The sequence below is a fragment of the Pinus tabuliformis genome, chromosome 3_1 (genome assembly GCF_031772625.1).
Source record: "Pinus tabuliformis cultivar Carrire ecotype Pingquan chromosome 3_1, CPIR1, whole genome shotgun sequence".
Taxonomy (NCBI): Eukaryota; Viridiplantae; Streptophyta; class Pinopsida; order Pinales; family Pinaceae; genus Pinus; species Pinus tabuliformis.
Genome location: NC_142301.1, coordinates 480,599,898 through 480,621,722, shown reverse-complemented (window position 1 = coordinate 480,621,722; position 21,825 = coordinate 480,599,898). Strand labels below are relative to the sequence as shown.

At 34.5% G+C, this 21,825-nt stretch overlaps 1 protein-coding gene across 1 annotated transcript; it reads right to left on the bottom strand.

The window, feature by feature from the left end:
- Nucleotides 1-3,944: 3,944 nt before the first annotated feature.
- LOC149187879 (uncharacterized) lies at nucleotides 3,945-6,497 on the bottom strand. Its single transcript, XM_089409810.1, has 2 exons — nucleotides 5,079-6,497; nucleotides 3,945-4,478 (listed from the first exon to the last, which is right to left on the bottom strand). Exons 1-2 carry the CDS (start codon nucleotides 6,495-6,497, stop codon nucleotides 3,945-3,947), a joined length of 1,953 nt encoding a protein of 650 aa, XP_089265936.1.
- Nucleotides 6,498-21,825: the final 15,328 nt, after the last annotated feature.

The following is a 21,825-nucleotide window of genomic DNA, read 5'->3' as shown; positions in this document are numbered from 1 at the left end:
AATCAGAGTCTGGATGAAGGAGATATCGTTGATTTAAAATCAGCTCTTTTCTCATAATTTTTTTTGACGACGGGACAATTGCGCCGTGAATATGAAATTTTAGTGCGTGGATCGGGATTTCTATCACATGGGAAGATGCAGAATGGTTGTTCTGTTTTTGAAAACAGGCGATAATAGGGATTCTGATCAATATTGGCTAAATTGTGGCCACTTCAAATTTTTGCCAAGTAAGTGATTTTTTTTAAAACCCTCTTAATGGCTTCTAGCAAGAAATATTTTATAGCGAAAGATAATGGTCCTACTATTGAATATTTCATAAAAAATCTTAAGAAAAACCATCAAAAATATTGGAGAAGCTTCCTATGGCATAATGTGAAAGATGAGGCTGCCATATGGTGGTACTCACTTGGCACCCAGAAGTTCGAATTTTCAGATGAAGAATTTGAAAACTATTTTTGGATAAATGGTCTCATACTAGAAATGAGGAAACCACAAAACCTAGCAAAGACTTTATTTTTACACGAAAGAAGGAAACTGTTGAAAATAGCAACAAGAAATGCTAAAAATAGAAATGCTATAGATAGCATTTTAGGTACCAGTGTTGGACATAGCAACAAGGAATGATAAAATGGAAATGCTAAAAAAAACATTGCTATAAATAGCATTTCGAGATACATTACAATATTAGTTAGTCCACGAACTAAAATTGAAAATTAAAATTCAAATTTGAGCTTAGCATCTGTTTGAAAAATAATAAATTAATTCATCTTGAGTTAATTAGTTGGAAAAAATCAAACATGAAGTCTATGTGAAGACATGCAACAATTATCCCTTTGATTGAGGAAGTTATCCCTTAATTAAGGAGATCAGGATGAGTTGTAACTAGTTAGCTCAGTGAACTGAGTTAAGTCTAGTTAGATTAGTTCCAACAGTTTGTGGAACTGAATTGTAAGTTCAGTTAGTTAGTGCTTGCATGCATGTAACTAGTGTTATCTAGATAACTGAATATTCTCTCATAAATAACTCATGCATGTTAGTTCAGTCAAAGATCCAGTTGAGATCAGAGGATGGGATAGTGCAATATCAAATGGATTAATTTTCCTTAGGAAACTCATCCATGCAGAAGGAATTATCTACTTCAGGATTGCGCAGTTCATGCTGAGTTTTGATGAGTGTGTGAGGTGCGAATTCACATAGGTGGCAACATTGGACCCCAGGAAAAAACTGTGCAAGGAAATAGGATGCTTGAAGGACTGAAGGAAGGCACAAGTGTTGTCTATTCTATCTATGAGTAGCATTGAGGGATTATACTGAGAGCTAGATAGCTTGTGAGCTAAAGCTTTGTGTAATACGGAGATATTTCCACTTGTATGATAATACAGAGATCAGGGTTTTTAGCTGAGGCTTTCCCGAGAGTATTCTTCTGTGTTTCATGTGTATGATTTCTTCTTCTCTATTATATGTGTTCTTATTTGATCTTTCTCATTATCGATTAAGCTTCCACAAGTTTGTTTGTAGAAGTAGATCAAGTATTTTGCTTTAGTATATTGTGTTATCAGGTGATCTACAGTGAGAATTTCTACAGAAACCAAGAAACATAAAGGGTTATTTTCTGCTCGTATCTCCTTATTACATGTTCATGGATTGATTCAGAAGGAGAAGATCATTATGTCTGTAAATCCTAGCTACAAGCATAATTTTATCAATGTTAATTTGGCAAAAAAATTGCAAGTTCCATCAAAACACATTGAAAACACATAGGTTGATAATGAGGATGTTCAAGTTTATAAAGATTTCAAGCTTTCTATGGATAAGTATCTGTTGCATTGTGATTTTTATACTTCAAATATGGATAACATAGATGTTTTTTTGGGATATCCTTGGATGGAATCTGTGGGTACTGTCAATATTAATGTGCAGAAGAAATTTATGAAGCTCTCGTATAAAAAGAAGAAAATTACATTGCAGGATATTTCCATTAAGACCCAAGTAGAGACAATGGAGGCAGAAGCACAAAGCTCTAATGACACTGACACATCAGATGATGAGCCTTTGATGGTTGAGAATCAAACACAAACATCAAACCAGGTACCAAAAAAAAAGGGAGTGTCCAACGAGGCTGAAGCAAAAAATGTTACAAGTACTAATACATCAGATGAGGACTTTGTGTTTGAAGTAATATTGGAAGATAATAAACAACAACAAGCACCACAACATGTACCAAATACCAATCAGGCTCCATTAGGTGGTGAATTAAATAAATATGCACCGTTGGTTAAAACTTCAGCATATCACCACCCAGATCACCCCGCAAGAAAACAACCAACACGATGACAAATAATCAACAACAAGGAAAACAACCCCCGCATGATAGATAGAGAGGTGCGATGATCCACCCATAACACAACAACACAGAAGAGCCACCAGGGTCAAATTCCATCTCAAGCGAGCGAGGCACCAGCTAGATCGACGGTTCACCTATGTCTTGGATGGCTATATGCATGTGCATGGTACCAATGGACTACTCTTTTGAGTTGATCTTATTATTTGTGTTCTTCTTATGTTTGAGAATTATCTTCCTTTAAGCAATCACTTCTTACATCTCTTTTTTTTTTTTGTAAGTCAGATATGTATATTATAGAACAAAATATGTTACAAAAAAGTCTGCCGAAGCAGAACGAAACCTCAGAAAGACCATTTTACCAGAGCTGACAGCAAGCCCTGAACTTTCAAAACCAAGAAGCTCACCTCGCAGGGCGGCCTACTCTTAAAGCTGTTACATATTGCCACGACACTATCAAAACTTGGACAGAAACAGAGTTACATAACGATCTAGCATAAGGCCGAAGCCTTGACAGAAGACAGAAGAAAAACAGAAGGAAAATACTAAGGAAAACCGCCAATTCGACTGACGGTATCTAAGCCCACGTCCAGAACATGCTTGTCAACTTTGGCCTGCATGGCTTGCATGGATTGGAATTCCTGTGCTTCCTTCATCTTGTTCTGCTGCACCAGGGGATCCGGGCTCAGAGTTTGCCGAAGAAGCCTGATGAGCAGAGTCAATTTCTTGTTGACAGTTTCCACTGCATCATGCACTGTGGAAATTCTTCGATCCAGCGATTCATGGATTTCATGTATTTTTGCTAACTGATCCTCCGATGGGGAGTTCCCCTTCCCAGAATGCTGCTTCCCTTCGTCCTTTGAGTCCAGGGCTCTCGCAAGGAGGGTTTTGATTCTCCAGCTCTCCGCTTTAGTCCGAACATATTGAGTGGCTCTTTTAGAGGGAGTGCCCGGGTCATGTAACCAGTCAACCTCCTCCGCATTGTTCTCCTCGGTTCGCTGCGTTTCTTCCTCTTTCACAGAAGCTTCCAGTTCCGCGATCTTACGTTTGCTCCTAGCTGCTGCTCTGGTCTCGTACATCTTCTGCGCTGTTCGTAGCTCTTGGTTAGCCGCCGAGCACCTACAACTCCCCACCTCCATGCTATACCCTCTAATCTTATCGCGGTGATCGCGTCTACAGACAGAAAAGTAGCGGTCTCTCGCAATACCTTGAACTGAGGTGAAAGAACCAGAGCCTCGATGCTCTGTTAAATAGCTATTTTCCACAGAGTTTCCCATGATGCGCTCTTCCCTCCGATGCAGAGTGGAGGTACTCTCGTTATTAATTCAGAAGATATCCGCACAAATCAAGCAGCTCTTCCCAGACTTGACATAAATGTTGCTGATTTCCTTCCCATCAAGGTCGTGCCAAGTGTCCCTTCCTCTCAAGCGGACTCTACGGTGTTTTTTGTGGCATGAACTATCATGATAGTCTTCAAATTTGGCCTTCTCTTGCCATAAAGACATCCGCCGCTTCTGTCTAGTCGTCCAGCTCTCGTGATGAAAACCCATGCTGTTACTGGTATTTCCAGATATACGGTGCCGGAAACAGAAACCGTTGCCGGTCAAGCCCGGTCGGTTTCATTTAAATCTTGCTGTGCCAGCTGTAAACATCTCGCCTTAAGGTTCGGGCAGTCCACTTCCTGCCAACAACTGTCCCAACCCCTGTCCTGATTGTCCACGCCACAATTCGCCAGGTAGTCCGCCAGCCCGTTTGCCTTACGCCTGACCGTCTGAAGGACTAAACCTTTCATTCCAGCCATAAGTTCTGCAATATTCTCCGTCACCTTGGCAAGCCTCCAGTGTTTCGTGGCTTTGTTCGCCTTAGTGCCTCCTTGAATTCTCTTAGCTGTTGAGATAACCAGTGAAGAATCCCCTTCCACAATTACATTGCATTTTCGTAGGGATTTTAAGATTCTCAGACCATGCTCAAGCGCCGCAAATTCCATCTCATTATTCGTGCTTTCCCCAAGCGCTCTACAATATATATGCAGAATTTCTCCGTCCTGGTTTCGTATTGCACCTCCAATTCCTGCCTTGCCGGGATTACCTCTCGAGGCCCCATCAAAATTCAGCTTCAAGCCCCCTTCCGGCGGACACTGCCATTTGTCGATCTATGAGGATGGTTGCGTTCTGTGTCTCGATGCTGTGATGCTGCTGGTAGCTTCCAGTCGAAAGCACTTCAGGATGCGTAAGTCCTGAGCTGAAGGTTTCTCGTTATGTTCCTCTCTGCATTTTGTCTGAATTAACTGTTGAATGTTAGTTAATATATTATCTTTAGAGAATTCTATTTTCCTGTATTCATATTGAAATATTCTACGGTTACGTTCCTTCCAAATTGACCACAGTAAGAAGCCTGGAACAGACTTCCATATGCTGTTGACTCTTAGTATGTTGGAGAAGTTTTTTTTCCAATTTAGAATGGTTCTGTGAATGGATTCTCTATCTCGGTCATAACTGCTGAGAATTCCTTCCATCCAGCTCCATAATTGATTTGCCCATTCACATGCATTAAACAGGTGGTTTATAGTTTCCTCTTCGACGAGGCACATAGGGCATCTTGAGGGTCCCCTGAATCCTTTCTTGCATAAGTTGTCCCAGGTTAGAGTTTTGTTTCTCATTAGAAGCCATAGGAAGGTTCTGATTTTCGGCCAGAATAGGCTGTCCCAAAATTTGTTGCCCCAGGGCACGGCTTCTACCTGTTCTTCCTTTTCTATTATATCCCTAGCTTCTTTTAATGAAAAATTTCCATTGCCTTTTAATCCCCATCTCAGCTTATCATCTTCTTCAGTTTTTCGAATCTTTCTTTTGAGGATTCTCTCATTGAATTGCTGAATGCTTTCGTTATTCTCCTCTATGCTAACAGGATTTAAATTAATCCACTCCCTCCAGATCGGATCCCTACTGCTTTGAATCCAATATTGATTAACTCTGTATCTACCCTCGTTTTGACTTATTCGCTTGAGGGAAGATAGCTCTGGGGTGTCTAGTTTAGGGAATTGCTGCCAAGCATCTTCCCAGAACAGGGCAAGCCTTCCATTGCGAATCTCCCAAAAGCTATGCTCCTGTACTAAGCTCCTATTATTCCTGGCATGGTTCCATATTGACGAACCTTCCGGGACTTCCTGTAGTCTTATGAGGTCCTGAGTATCACAATCTGGAGTGTACTTCTCCTTCCAATGCCTCGCCCAAGGTAAATTGGGTTCTTTAATCCATTTCCACCATATCTTAGCTCCACAGGTTCTGTTGACCACTGAAGGATCCACTAAGTTCAGCCCCCCCATAGATTTTGGTTGGCAAAGCTTATTCCATGCCACCAACGCCCATTTCTTCTTATCTCCATTCCCATTCCATAAAAAGGATCTCTGAATAGTTCTCATTTGCTGCAGAATGCCCTTGGGAGCTGGAAGCATAGAAAGTAAATATTGCGGAATTGCCTGTAGAACAGCCTTGGTTAAGATAAGTCTACCCGTGAAGTTTAGAGCTCTCTGCGTCCAATGCTTGCATTTTTTCTCCATGTTGGCTAGAACCTTCTCCCAGTGAGCTTTCTGCCAAGGTTTCAGAGTCAGGGGAGCACCTAGATATTTCGAAGGCAGGGAACCAATCCTGAATCCAAGAAGCTGGGACAGGTGAGCTTGAATTGTCGGATGAGTGTTGAAGAAAAAGATTGTAGACTTAGAGAAATTAATCTCCATACCAGAGGCTCTGCTGAAGAGATCAAGGATACCCCTATAAGCCAAAGCCTCCTTCACTGTGGGTATACCGTGTAACATGGTATCGTCCACAAACTGTTGATGTGTTGTGGCTGGTATCGATCTTATCGGTTGCAGACCTTTTATGGATCCTTCTGCTTTCTTCTTGGCTATGATTCTGCTTAGTCCTTCCATTAGGATCACGAATAGGAAAGGGGATAGAGGATCACCCTGTCTTATTCCCCGCGAAGGAGTGAAAGGGGCTGAGGGAGCGCCATTGACAAGGATTGAATATCTTGGAGATTTGATGAGAGCAAGTATCCACTTGATCCATTCCCTGCAGAAGCCGAATGCATCCAATACAGCTTCAAGGTATCTCCAGCTTACTTTGTCATAAGCTTTTGATAAATATAACTGCATTAGCATTCCTGCTTCTTTTCTTGAATGAAGTGAGTGGATCATCTCCTGCGCTAACAAGATGTTATCTAAAATTTGTCTACCCTCAACGTAGCCCGATTGCTCTTCCGATATGATACCAGGAAGAATCGACTTTAATCTATTGGCTATGACTTTTGAAATAATTTTATATATAACATTACATAGGGCAATAGGTCTGAATTTATCAGGTGTCTTTGCTTCTTCAACCTTAGGAATGAGTGCTAAAAAGGTGGAGTTGATGGATTTTAGAATAGTTCTTGAGCGTCTGGAATCCTCAACTACCTCCCAGACCTCCTGCTTAACAGTGTTCCAACAAGCCTTCTAGAAGTTGATGGTAAATCCATCTGGACCTGGTGCTTTATCGTTAGGCATATTCCTAATTGCCTCCTCCACCTCTTCTAGAGAGATTTCCCTGCTAAGGGCCCAATTCTGATCTGAGGTGATGGATTTAGGAATGGCTGCTGTAAGTTCCTTGATGGCCTCCTCTCTATTTATATGTGGTTCCTGTGCAATTGAGCTGAAGTGATCCGAGAGCAGAGCAGATATGTCATTGTGATTCTTTAGTATCTCCCCTGCATTGTTTTTTAACTCAAGAATCTTGTTAGCACTTCTATGGTCTAGAGCCGACCTGTGAAAAAATTTAGTATTCTGCTCCCCCTCTTTTAGCCACTGGATTCTAGATTTCTGTTTCCAAAGTATCTCTTCTTGCATACATCTGCTGTGCCACTGCTGTGAAAGAACTTTTTCCTGCTCAACAGCTTCGTCACTGTGGATGCCTGCTGCCCCATCTCTGTGAATCTGTTCCAATTTGCTCTCTAGAATGGCTTTCTCCTGGATGATGTTTCTAAAAACCGTTCTATTCCACTCTTTTATCCTTTCTTTAGTTGCTTTCAGCCTCTTTTGTAGATTAAACATTTTGGAACCTTTTGCCTCCAAAGGTTCAGACCACCATTTCTCAACCATCTTGAGGAAGTTAGGGTGGTCTAACCAAAAATTTTCAAATCTAAATGGTTTATTCCTTGGAGTACCCTGAACTTCAACAATAAGCGAGATTGGCCAATGATCCGACCCACCACTTGGAAGGATATCTGATTCTGCTGTGATACCATCCATTATTATGCTTTCTGAGATCAGAAATCTATCCAATCAAGAAGCTATCAACCTCTCTCCCCCCCTTCTGTTATTCCAGGTAAACTTGCCACTCTTGGGGTATATGTCTACCAATCTGACAGTCTCAATGAAACTTGTGAAGGCTTCCGCGTCCCTGTTAAGTTTCCTTAGACCCCCTTTTTTTTCCAGAAGGGTGCTTATCATGTTGAAATCACCCCCAGAATACACTTAGACCTTGGATATCGTTCAATAAGTCTGGTTATTGAATTCAAAAAATTTATTTTATCTTCTAATTTCTGAGGACCATAAATATTGATGCATAGGTAAGACTCAGAGTTACCTGTGGGTTGAATTTCCACCGCTATGAAGTGTTTGTTCGCCTCAGCTGAGATAATCTGGATTTCCCTTGTATCCCATAGTGTTGCAAGGCCTCCTTCTCGTCCCTGGCTTTCAATCTCTAAAACTTCTAAATTTCTCCCAAGCTTCTTACATAAACTGTTCATGCTAGAGTTGCTACATTTAGTTTCTTGTAAGAATATAATTTCCGGTCTATATTTCTGGATTTTCCGCTTTAAGATTCTGTGTTTTGCATGGCTGTTAAGCCCTCTTGCATTCCACGATATGATCTTCATGTTTAACTAAATTTTATTGGTAGGACGGGAAAGCGCTAAGCGCCTTCATCTTCCCTGAGTTTATCATTATCACGCCTAGCTCCTGCAGAACTTCACCACTAGTTCTACGGCCTCTTCTTTTCTTCTGCTTTGAGCTAGATGATTTCCAAAGCAGACTTTTCGAGTGGAGGCTATTGCCTTTTACTATACCTAGCTTCCTGTTTTGCTTTTCTAATTCTGCTTTTTGCCTTGCTATGAACAGGTCGTTTACCTTCTTGATTTCTTCTTCCGGTGCATTTTCTATTCCTCGAGCTTTCCAGTTCTCAGCAATTACTGGTAGATTCATCCCCTCCCTGGCTAGCGCCTCTTCCAACTCTTGATCCTCGCTTCCTCCATCACTGGTTAGCATGTCGGTTTCCTCTTCCATCTCTTCTGTTCTCTCCTACATTTGGACTTCGTTGTTGAGGTCGCCTTCATCCGTTCCTTCCCTGGTTGGTTCTTCCTTTTCATCATGCCCTGCATCTGATGTTAAGGTTTTGTGCTTGTCCTCCGAATCTGTTTCAAGATCTAAGATCTCAAAAGAGTTGCTGTGGTTGTTTCTGTCTGTATTACCTTTATTATTCTTCCTTCTGTTAGCTCTCTGTCTAGACTTAGGTTTTATGAAGGTTTCTTTGTCTTTGTTGGCTTGTGCTGTTTCGGTCTCTGCTTCCTTCCTAATCATAGGGAAATCTCTCATCAAATGCCCATGTTCATGACATTTGCAGCAACGGAAGGGAATCTGCTCATAGTCTATGGCTTGAAAATAGTCCTCGTCCCTGTATTCAAGCCAGAGCCCCTCATGCAGTGCCCCGGAGACGTCCATTTCAACACATATTCTGGCGTAAGATGTGTATCTCTTTTGTAATGTTGCTTCCGAGGCCTTGATAAATGTTCCCAACTGGTCTCCAATTTGTTTCAAGGCATTCAGACCCCAATAATCTATTGGGAGAGAGAACAATCGAATCCAGACTGGGACTTGAGTAAAAGATTCTTTCTCTGGGACGAAGTTTGGTTTCCATGGTCGCATGTACAGACCAGCTGAAGCCAAAAAGTATGGGCCACCCTCAAAAATTCTATCCTTGTCTTCTAGGTTGGAGAATACAACCGTGAAGAATCCTTTGGCTCCCAAATGAAGTTTAACATCCCCCCTCAGTTTCCATTGTTGTCTGATCCATTGACAAAGAGTTCTTTCAGATGGCCAAATGCCCATAAATTTGCAAATGACAGCATGTTCTGCCATGTGCTCTCTGTATGCCTGAATCTCTGGGTCAGTTATTACTACCCTGAGGTTATCAGTCTTTTTTGGTTTGCAGACCCCATTTGATGAAGAGTATCTATTGGGGCTTGTGCTTGTCTCCCCCTCCTTCTCCGACTTTCCTTGCCTATTATCTGTTTGCTCCCTGTTTTCTTCTATTTGTCGCTCCTCGTTCTCTGTTGATTTAATTATTGAGGCGATTTTGTCTTTAGTTCCTGTCAAGCTTTCATCCCCTTTGCCTTTGCCTTCCGTTGTGATGTCTGGCTTGTCAGTTTCCCCTTTTATTTTCTCCTTATTCCTCCTGCCGTTCTGCTTGTTATTGTCAAGCCCAGAAATCCTGACCCCTTCCTTCTTATTTTGCCTCTGCTTCTGCATGATTATCTGTTTGAAAGTAGGGGTCCCACTGGACCCCTCTGCCCCCATCCGGTCGGTCAGCTCTTGACCTTTTCGTAACAGTGCTGCGAAACGAGAGATGACCACTTCCAGCCCTGCAACGGGATCAGAACATCAGAAACCCTAGTTTCGCCCTCTGCTCCTCTGCGCGCTCTCTCTTGTTTTCTCTTTTGCATACATACCACTTCTTACATCTCATAATGAAAACAAATTATATTTAAATTTTTAAACAGATAATAATAACAGGTTCAGTTTACCATAGTAAATCAAATATTTACATTTTTATCTCGGGGCATTACAAATACTCTATAAAGTACATAACTTTAAAAATCTCTAGGTATTCCCTTGAAAAAGATTATTCCTTCTATAAGTTAAAAAATACACATATATAAATATAAATATAATTTTTTAATTTTAAATACCATATAGAACACATAACTTAAAACACCTTTATTATATTTAAGGGATGATTGACAAATTAATATAAAAAAATAAAACAATACATTTATATTTCTAGCATTAAAGTAGGCATAATTTAAATTAGCTTATATACATACGCTTTTTATGTTATATGTTTATTATATAATATTTGAGTGCTATGTATATATAATTTTGAGTTAATTTATGCATTTTTTTATTGTTTTAACTTAAATGACACTTAATTCAAAGCACTAAAATAGATAAATAAAAATATAAGAGACACACATATATATAATCTATGGTATTATATTAAACTTGAAATATAGCTCTTAATACAAATTTTACAACCATTTTAGGGCTTCTCTACTAAACATATCTTCATTTTTTATTTAAATTATGTATTTATATAAAAACATAATAATGTATATACAATTACATAAGAATGTCGGAATCTATATATTTTATTATACACAAAATCATGAACTCAAAAACATATATTATAATTATATGGAAACAAAACCACAACTCTTTCTATATATTTAATTAAAATACATTTGTTTAATAAGCTCAGTCCACCCAAAGGAACCATGTTAGCTAAAGAGATTCATGCATAAAAATTCATAATTAAACCAATTATATATCAATATAAAAGTGTAATATGTATAACTTTATATAAAGAATTGCAAAGAAATTTTTACAAATAGATGCACATATAAAGAGTATCATTTAAGGATTATATACAGGATGCTTTACAATTATCATCCTGCAATAAACTATTAAAATGGTGAAAATAATTTAAATAATTATAATATCTATAAGAATTTATATAAAAAGGATCTATTTAATAACATCAACAAAAATGACAATATCGAAATGTGCATTATGTGTATAGTTTTGAATATATGTGGTAAACAATGTGAGCTCACTCATGCAATTAACTTCTAATTCCTTGTGAATGAATTTCAAAATATTAGTATTTTCATTTTCATTTACATTTATACACAAAAGTATGATTACATTCGAGGTTAAAAGTGAAGAAATATTAACTAATAAAGGAAATTACTTTTTATATAGTATTTACCTTGTCATTTAAATATTCTATGTGATTTGGAATTAAATATCTTTATTTATTAGAATTAATTTCATTTTCAGTATTATGGTGAAATTAAGGAAATATAAAAATTATTGAAATTGTAAATAATATCTTTTAATTGATATGAAAATGTTATTTGAATATTTCAATAAAATCATTTTATTACTATGCATTTAGGATTATCTACCTTATGATTTATAATTATCATCCTTTCACTATCAATTAAAATAGTTAAAATAGATCTTAGCTTTTTAAATTTATTAATTATATACTTATAAAAAATCATAATAAAATTATTTATTTAGAAATAATAAAAAAATATCATAAATTAGTCTGACAATATAAGAGTGTGTTATGTATATGAACATGAATAAATGTGATAAAAAATGTGACTAATTCATTCATTCGTTAGATTATATTTGGGTTACTCATTAATAAATTTTAAATTATTAGCATTTTCATTTTCATATTGTTGATATTTTTTTTAAATAAAGTGTAATTATATGCAAAAAGATAAATACACTTTATGTTAAAAATATAAGGAACTTTACTTAATAAAATAAATTATTTTTTTGATAACACGTACCATTTTATCTAATTAATTTTATGTTATTTATTCTTAAATGACCTTTATTTTATAGACTTAAATTCATTTTCATCTAATTAATTTTATGTTGTTTATTCTTAAATGACCTTTATTTTATAGAGTTAAATTCATTTTCAATATTAAAACAGCATTTAAGGAAATACATAAGTTATTCAAATCCTAAATAATATACTTATTTGCTATGAAGATGTTATTTAATATTTCAATAAATTCAATATTAATTTTATGTGTTCCTTTTTATTTTAGGATTATCAACAATATGATTTACAATTCTCATCTTTTCCTAAACACTTAAAATATATCTTAACTCTTTAAATTTATTGATTATATTATTTATAATTATAATAATTCATACTAAAAATGATTTGTTTAAGAACAATAAATTGTTATATCATAAATTAGGTTGACAATATTAGAGTATGTGTTATATATTTAATTGTGAATATATGTTTAAGAACAATAAATTGTTATATCATAAATTAGGTTGACAATATCAGAGTATGCGTTATATATTTAATTGTGAATATATGTATATGTGGTAAAAATGTAGCTAACTCATTATTTTTTTAATTTTTATATTCATTATAATTAACATTGTTCTATTTATTTAGATACCATTTTGTGTTTATTTTAAAGGATATATGTATAACTCCATTTTGAGCGGGGAAAAATCACATTTTCTCTCAATCTTGACTATAAAATGTGCTTATGGATGCAATTAATTTACATTTTCTGAAACATTGTTTCTAAAATCATTTTATTTTTTTTTATGTTTTTTTCTTTATTCTCATTTCAATTTTAATATTATAATTAAAATTAAAGTTATTAGGATAAATATAAGATATATTGAAATAATATTATTAGATATTATTTATATGTGATGTTGTTTTTTAAAAGTTTTATTATTATTATTATGGTGAATCAATATTTCTTGGATTAAGTCAAGTGGTTATCATTATACCACCTTTTACCATGTTTAATTGGTAACTTTCCTTGTGGAATTTGAAACTAGTTGGAGGGGATAACATGCCATTGTTCCAACCACTCGGTTGTCCCATGAGGAGACAATTATTATATTAATATTAATATTAATTCTATCTTAATCCACAAGTAGTTTTTAAAGACACCATTTCGTATTGAGGTTGTTAGTTCCAACAAAATAACCCAAAACAAAATAAAATAATGTTCTTAAAATCCTAATATAATAAAGGTAGTGAGGATCACACCTTTTTTCTCAACCACTCCAAATACTTCCAACTGACATATACTATTATTATTACTATTATGATGATAAGATCAATGTCCCATAAGACATATATGGTCTATTGAACCTTAAAAATATAAGAGATTAATAGGAACTCTTTAATATTTTATTTCTATATTGAAAAAAAATGTGAGAAAAGTGTTTCTATATCATCATAGTTTCATTGAGTTAAAAATAAATAAGGTTCACAGTGTGATAGATATTTTAAAAATTAGATCAAATGTGAGTATAAGATGATGGACAATATAAGAGAAATTACTTTTCATCTTCAACCTTTATAGGATCTCATAAGTTACAAACTCTTTTCTTCCATGGCATTTTAAAAATTCATCAACGAATAGCTTCGCCATGAAGCTCATAAGAATTAGTTATAATCTTAGCAATTTTCATTTTCTTCTTAACACTAATCAATATAGAGTCATACTTTTTGTTTTCTACATTGGAATTGATCACCTAATTATAATATCATAGCTTCCTTTAATATCATAGCTTCCTTTTTCCCTCTCTCTTTATTTCCACATAATTTCTCCTTATTTGATGTGATAATATTTCTCCAATGGTCCACTGAGACAAGGATGGGAATCTGTATGCCACCCTTTCTTGAGCCAAAGGTGAGGGCTTTTCACTAGAGATACAAGAAATTTTAGGAAACCTGTTGGTATTCATGTTGTACAATTTCTTCATATAAATAAGATACTGAATCATAATCGTGCTTTCAATGGGGGAAGAGCTTGCTTCAATCAAGATGATATGGTTGTGAGTATTTCCTTTAATCTTCAGTTTGTAGGTTATAAACTAGACCTATTCAATATTTCTGCATGAATATCTAGATATTCTACAAAAGCAAACCTACGTCATGCCCATTTTAAATAGTAGGACTCGTAAGACTCTTAAAGAGGAGATTCTTTTCCCCAAATCCAAATTTGTGTGGACTTACCATTGCTTTAACCCTATATTAAGCCTTCCAATCTCCAATCATCTTATTTTCAATGTTATAATTCCAATATAGTCAATTTTACAATATATATGGTAACATATATTGCACGAAGTAACTTCCTATATGAATTTATTATAATAATAATAATAATTTATTAGATGGAATGCCACTTTCTTATAATTCAATAATTAAAATATATATAAAAACAATTTTTCCCTATATCATTCAATATGTTGTGTAATTAGCCTAGTTGCGGCAACGTGGTTGGTGATTGTCATGTTAGTTGGGATGTTGGTCCCAAGTGCTCTTTATATGACCAATGTAACCATATGAAAATATTGTGTTAGCTTACAATTTTTTTTATGTAATTAATAAAAAAAATTCAATGGTAATCATTAATTGAAAATTATTTAAAAAAAAAAAAAAAAACATTTTAAGTTAACTAGTACTATTTAAAGTGGAATATGAAAAAGATGCACTAGTATTTTATTTTTCAACATGGAGTAGACATGTGATATTTAGGAGAAATATTAATAACTAATATACACAAATATATGTGTGTGTCTGTGTTTTCAATTGCTATAAAGCAAATTGAAGTAAAAAAATTATATATTTAAAACATTTTGATGTTGTGTTGTTCTGTATCATTTTTCTCTCTATATGGAATTGGCACATGACATTTCAAAACTAGTATTTCATATTTCAACATGGAGTAGACATATGATATTTAGGAGAAATATTAATAACTAACACAACTATATATATGTTTGTAAGTGTGTGTTTTCAAATTTTATAAAGCAACGAGAAGTAAAAAAAAAATTATTCATTAAAACATTTTGATGTTGTGTTTTCTGTATCATTTTTCTCTCCATATGGAATTGACGCATGACATTTCAAAACTAGTATTTCATTTTTCAACATGGAGTAGATATGTGAAATTTAGGAGAAATATCAATAAGTAACACAATTATATATGTGTGTGTGTTTTCAATTGCTATAAAGCAACAAGAAGTAAATTTCTTTTTTTATATATATATTTAAAACGTTTTGATGTTATGTTGATATGTATCATTTTGTTGTCACAATATGGAGTTGACACATGGAATTTAAAAATATTAATTTAAAAATAAAAAATATAAATAAAACATTTCACTATCTTTTTTAAGTGATATAAATATATATTTTATGATCAAAACATTTTAATCGTATTTATATAAAAGTCATGTGTAATTCTCTTAGTGCTTAACATGAAGGTGGCACATGGTGCATGGTCATATACAGACACACATATACTAGTATATATTCACCTTAATTATGTATATAGTAATAATAAAGAGGGATGAAATACAATGAGGTGAAAACCTCAATCACAATGGAAAAATCGAAAAATATTTATATCTCTAAATATTTGTTCCCTCTTAATGCTTCCTAAATCCATGGTAACACTGGACCGCTCTCTCTCTCTATATAGTTCAAACAATCTCGGGCGGTTACAAGAAAATTATCTAAGCTTACGAAGTTGTCAGTTTCTAGTCTCGCTTTTAGTATTCGGCTCTTTTCTTCTATTTTACCCTTAGGTTCATAGTTTTTACACCTTCCTTAGGTGAATTTTGTTTTTCTGAACCAATGGGGTTGATCAGCTTAACTTATTGGCTCGCCCTCTTTATGGGGGTTAAAATTTCTTTGCTTTATGATCGTTGACTCATGTATATCAGACACTAGGGTTTGACCCTCACCGGGTTTTTTCTGCATATCTTATCTTTACTTCATCGTGGATGGAGGTTTCGATGGAGTTTAACCTCCTCCTAAGTGAAGAGGAGGTTGACCTCATTCAATGGGTAAGATAATTGATTATGATAAATCATTTAAACGAACAACATGCTTTGCCATTTTCAATTGTCACTCACCAAAATTAAATATATGGTTGACGTCATGTATAGGTGAAACGCCATGTGAAGATGGATGAAAAAGCTAACAACATAGAGGGATCAATAGTTAAGGTTTCCACACTTGTTATATATATTGTTTTATTTAATATGTTATTCTTTTAATATGATATTAATGTTAGAGAAAGATTTCGGCGAAAATCACATGGAATGTCATTTGTCGACGCGTTTCGAACCAACCAGTGTGGTTCATAGATATATATTTTTTTATACAAAATTATATGATAGTGAAGTATTTTATCTAACATTTAAAATATTTTATCTATGTTTGACATTGATTTTTTTTTTCATAAGTAATATTTTTTAAAAGGGATAGATTAATTTTATAATAAGAATTGAATGAGTTATACATTTATTTTTTATTATTTTTATTATAAATTAATTGAATTTTTTTAATTTCAATTACCTTTTTTTGATATTGAAATATTTTACTATGGTGTGTGTGTATATATATAATCTCAAAAGAAATTAGTTTGTATAGATATTCAAACAATTTATCGAAGTGTTTTCAAGTATTTTGAATAAGTATAAAAATTATACATGTTGTTCGAAAACTAAAATACAAGCTTTTATTTTTTTAATTTTTTTTGGCTCGCTAGATTGAAACAAAATCTCTCTCTCTCTCTCTCTCTCTCTCTCTCTCTCTCTCTCTATATATATATATATATATATATATATATATATATATATATATATATATAGATATATATATATCTATATATATATATATATATATATATATATATATATATATATATAATGTGTAAATTGTATTTTTCATTGTTTAAATTGTATTTTTCAATATTGTATAAGTACATAGCTTAAACTTGTAATCCCAAAAAATCATTGCTAGATTTAAAAGAAAAATGATGAAAAATTATATTGAAGGAAATACAATTAGATTTATATTTTTAGCATTAAAGTAGGGATAGTTAAAATTATTTTATATACATACACTTTTTAAGTTATAATTTTATTTATATAATATTTCAATGCCATTTATGTATATCAAATCCTTAGTTAATATATGCATTATTTGAGCACTTTGACTTAAATGACAATTATTGTTAGTTGAATTCCATCATTTTTTAGGTTTGCTAGAATATATAAAATGTTTGAATCTATAATATTACATTAAACTTCAAATATAACTCTCTCTACTATAGTATTAAGAGACGTATCTTACCATTTTTATTGAAATTTTGTATTTACATAAGAGAATAATAACATATATACAATGACACAAGAATGTAAAAATATACACATTTGAGTATATACTAATAAAAAAAAAATTGAATATAAGAGCATATAAAATTATAGAAACACACAAATATGTTATATAGATGCATTTGTTAAATAAACCCAGTCTATCTAGAGGAACCATATTAGTTAAAGGATTCATGCACCAAAAACTCATAATTAAATAAACTAGCAATTGCACTAAATTTTGCAAAGGAAATGACGTAAGGAAGTAGCATAGGAACCAATATCAAAAATGAAATAAGATGTGACCAGAGTACTCTATATGGAGACGGGAGATAGGGCACCCTAGCTACCTAAGTAAATGTCTAAACCAAACGTGGTGTCATCGTTTGAAATGGTGGTTGATTATGTGAGGCAAAAAATAGGTACCCAACCTTACCATTTCACATTCACAAGTGTTTTATTTGCTTGTGCTAATTTGGTAGATGTGGAACTTCGCAAAGGAGTCCACCATGACATAATTTCTATTGGACTATAATGTAATGCCATTGTAAATATGTATGCTAAATGTGGTTGCATAGAGAATGCAAAACAAGTGTTTGACAAAATTCAAGTGTTTGACAAAATTCCTAAACCAAATGTAGTATATTGGAATGTTACGATATTAGGGCATGTAGAGGATGGGAACATCGTGAAACATTTTCTTTAAATGCCTTAATGGGGCCAATACTTGTTGGATATGCACATAAGGGGTATCTTAATAAGGCTATGGACCTCTTTTTGCACATGTTGATGGTGTCATCATTTGAAATGGTGGTTGTTTATGCGAGGCAAAAAATAGGTACCCAACCATAGGCAACTTCCTTTCCTTGGGTGAAAATGTCCTGGTAACTTCCCGATTGCTACATAATTCGCTACGTCTACATACCAATGTTCTTTAATCATTATAGCGAATAGTTGCTCATCTGGAAACTAATCATCTACTGATAATGGATCATTCGCCTTTGGCACCGGGGACAAGAAATCTGTAGCACAATTTTCTTTTCCTATTCTAACTTTTATGATAATATTGAAATCCTGCAATAGCAACAACCATCGAGTTACTTGCCCATTAGTGATTGGTTTGTTGCCCAAGTACCTAATAGCAGAGTGGTTAGTATATAGGAAAATTGGATAGCCTGTTATATAATGTCTAAATTTATTGATAACATGTATAACAGCTAAAAATTCTTTTTTTGTTACTGTATAATTTAACTCAACGGGGGTAAGATTTTTGCTAATATAATAAATAGCATAAGGCTTCCTCTCCTCTTCTTGTCCAAGTACAATGCTTATAGCAATGTTTGATGTGTCTATAGAGATATGGAAAGGTAAATCCCAATTTGGTCCTTGTAATACTCGTGCAGTTGAAATTAATTTCTTTAGATCTGCAAAGGAAATATCACATTTGTGAGATGAGTTAAATTCAACATTGCTTGTTAAGACATATAAAGGTGCAACAATCCTTTTAATTTTTTCTATAAATCTGTGGTATTACCCTGCATATCCAATGAAACCACGTACCTCAGTTTGTGTGTGGGGTGTGGGTAGTGCAAGAACTACCTCTATTTTATATGGATCTACCTATATTCTACCCGCAGAGATGTAGTGTCCCAGAATCACACCTTCGATCATCATCATGTGACACTTTACTTTACTTAAGCATAATCTGGTAGCAATGCATCATTCATGTAATTTTTCTAGATTTCAAAAGCCCTGCTCAAATTCACTTTCGTAGGGGGTAAAATCATCCATATAAATTTCAAGTCCTTCGTCAATCAAATGGGAAAAAATGCTCAATATTTGTGTCTAAAGTGTGGGTGTGGCATTGCATAAACCAAAGGGTAAACTGTATGCAAATGTACCCCAAGGGTATGTAAACATAGTTTTATCCTAGTGTTCAAGGGAAATATGAATCTGATTATAGCCATTGAAGCCATCAAGGAAGGAAAAAAATAGTTTCCCTACTATGGTATCGAGAACTTTATCAATAAAAGGAACAAGGAAATGGTCCTTCTGGGTGGCTATATTAAGCTCCCTATAGTCCACACAAATTCACCATTTCTCGTTTTTCTTGGGAACGACTACTAACGAGGAAACCCACTGACTATCTAAGATAGGATAAATAAAATTTACATCCAACCACTTTTGGAGTTCTTCTTTCAAAATTTCTCTAAGGTGCAAATTCGACCTCCTCTAAGGCTTCCAGATGGTTTGAGAATCCTTCTCAATATAAATAAAATGGGTACGCAACTGGCGATCTATACCTTTCATGTCTGAGTATTCCCAATCAAAAGTTGTTTTATATTTCTGAAGAACCTGAAGAATTCTTCGCCATTGATGATTGTCCAAGTTACCGTTAATGTTAAGTGTTTTACCTATTTCAATCTCAACTCATCTGCTGTTATAAATAGCAGTCGTGGGTATATTCTGATCATCTGTGTCCCTGAAGAGATATCCCTTATCCCTATGCTTCATTATCGAGGATGGCCTTTAATATTTTGCATGTAGGATTATTCATGGGAACTGGTTTATTAATGAAGTTGTTAATAACATCATCTTCAGTTTGATTCTTGAATCTGAGAGCTTCTTCCAGTGTGAGAGGAGAGAATATGTTTTATTCTAGTTATCTAGGTGGGTGTAACTGAGGATTTACAATAGGAAGACCTTGTTTTGTCGGGGGATACATAACAATATTTTTCACAACATTTCATTGACTAATAGTCGTGCTGCCTGCACGACATCCTATAGAAGGATCTGCTATTGCTAACCAAGGTCGACCCAATATCAAAGGATGTCCATCTTGCCTATTTATTGCGTTGATAACTAGAATGTCCATAGGATACTCCCAAGAGTCGACATAGAGAGTCACATCATGTAAGGTTCATTTAGGTGTAAGTATTAATCTCTCAGCAAGTTCTAATAAGATTGAGTTGGGTTCTAAAGTTGTAATACCTAGTGTTATCCTCCATAATGTCCCAAGCTAAGGAGGAGATCGATGGAGGTAACCACAAACCAAGCTTTCTGTTTGCTAGCTAGCCTTACCAAACCAGAGAGGGCTCTCTCTATGAAATCACAGCCAAAGGTTGACTAGAATGTAAAAGAATATTAGGCTAGGTATGCTAGGGTTAGATAGGTTTTGATTTTTTAGGGTTTTGATGGTGGATTAGGGATGAAAACCAGGTATGTAGGTCAAAGTATCAAAGGGTTACGATAATAAATATATGGAGGAGCAAGGTAGCAATACTTTTGTGATGGATTTAAGGTTTTGTCAGTGTAGGGTAGGGTTCAAAAGAGTAAGAAGGTCCTAATGAGCATGTGTGCCATGAATTCATTTGTTAGGAAGAAAAATTACACAAAATGACTTTCCCATCAAAACAAAGCTTACATGAAAAGAATTATGCTTATAACCTTTAAGGAAAATCACTAAAGAAATAAGGTATGGAAAGGAGAAATTTATATCATTCATATAAAACTATAACAGAGAAAATAAATCTTCACAAACTCACTGCACATGAATTCCTAGATAATAGCTACAACTACTCCTTTGATTTGCTAAATAAAGAGTTGAAGTACAAGCTACAAGTGTTCCAACCTCTGATTTCTAACCCTCCAAGTGACTAAGAAAATGATACATATAGATCAAAACAACATGTCCCTTCTCTCAGGGGTTGAATCCATGAGTGGTGGAGCAATTCCCAAAATATCTCTAACCATAACCTAATGACTAAGGATGGTAAAAAAACCCTCCTCTTAATAGAAAAACCAATACATTTGACCATAAAGAATGTTTACAAGCATGTATATACTTCATATTCACTCTAACCGACCTATTTACACCTCTTTACATCATTACAACATCAGAAATGAAAAATTACATCAGTGGAGGTCGAATATGGTCTAAGTCAACTGAGGAAAGTGGCTTTTAGTTGAAAATGCGGCAAATTCAGGCCAAAATGTAGCGTGCCGGGAGAAAATGCAGCGAAATTGGTGGAAGTGACTTTTGGAGGCCTTCTCGAGGTCCAAATCCTGATCTGAAAAATCATGGAGATAGATCCGGATGTATTATACATGATAGAATCCTTGAGAATTGAAAATGGATAATCCTAACCCTCCGAAACTTCATTCTCCCATAGGTACTCAAAAAATGCAATGACCTGTTCAAAAAGAGGGTAGAGAGGTGATTTTTGAGTGTTTTTGGCTTTTTTCACCTACTAGAACTTGCTAAAATCCTGCTCTAGGGGCTATAAGTGATGTAAAAGTGATTAAAAAATCCAAATATGCAAGAAAATTTTCATTTGGAGCTCGCCATTAAAAGCATAGCATGGGGCACGCTACCCTTTTCGACAAAAATCTATGTAAAGTTCTTAGGTTTTCTACAAACATAGGCCTCAAAGAT

What these genes read in the sequence shown, in the direction of transcription:
- LOC149187879 (XM_089409810.1), bottom strand. Translation starts at nt 6,497, where the DNA reads ATGCTAATGCAGTTATATTTATCAAAAGCTTATGACAAAGTAAGCTGG. An exon ending in TAATAGAAAAGGAAGAACAG is followed by an intron (nt 4,479 to 5,078) that starts GTAGAAGCCGTG and finishes GACAAATGGCAG; the next exon opens with TGTCCGCCGGAAGGGGGCTT.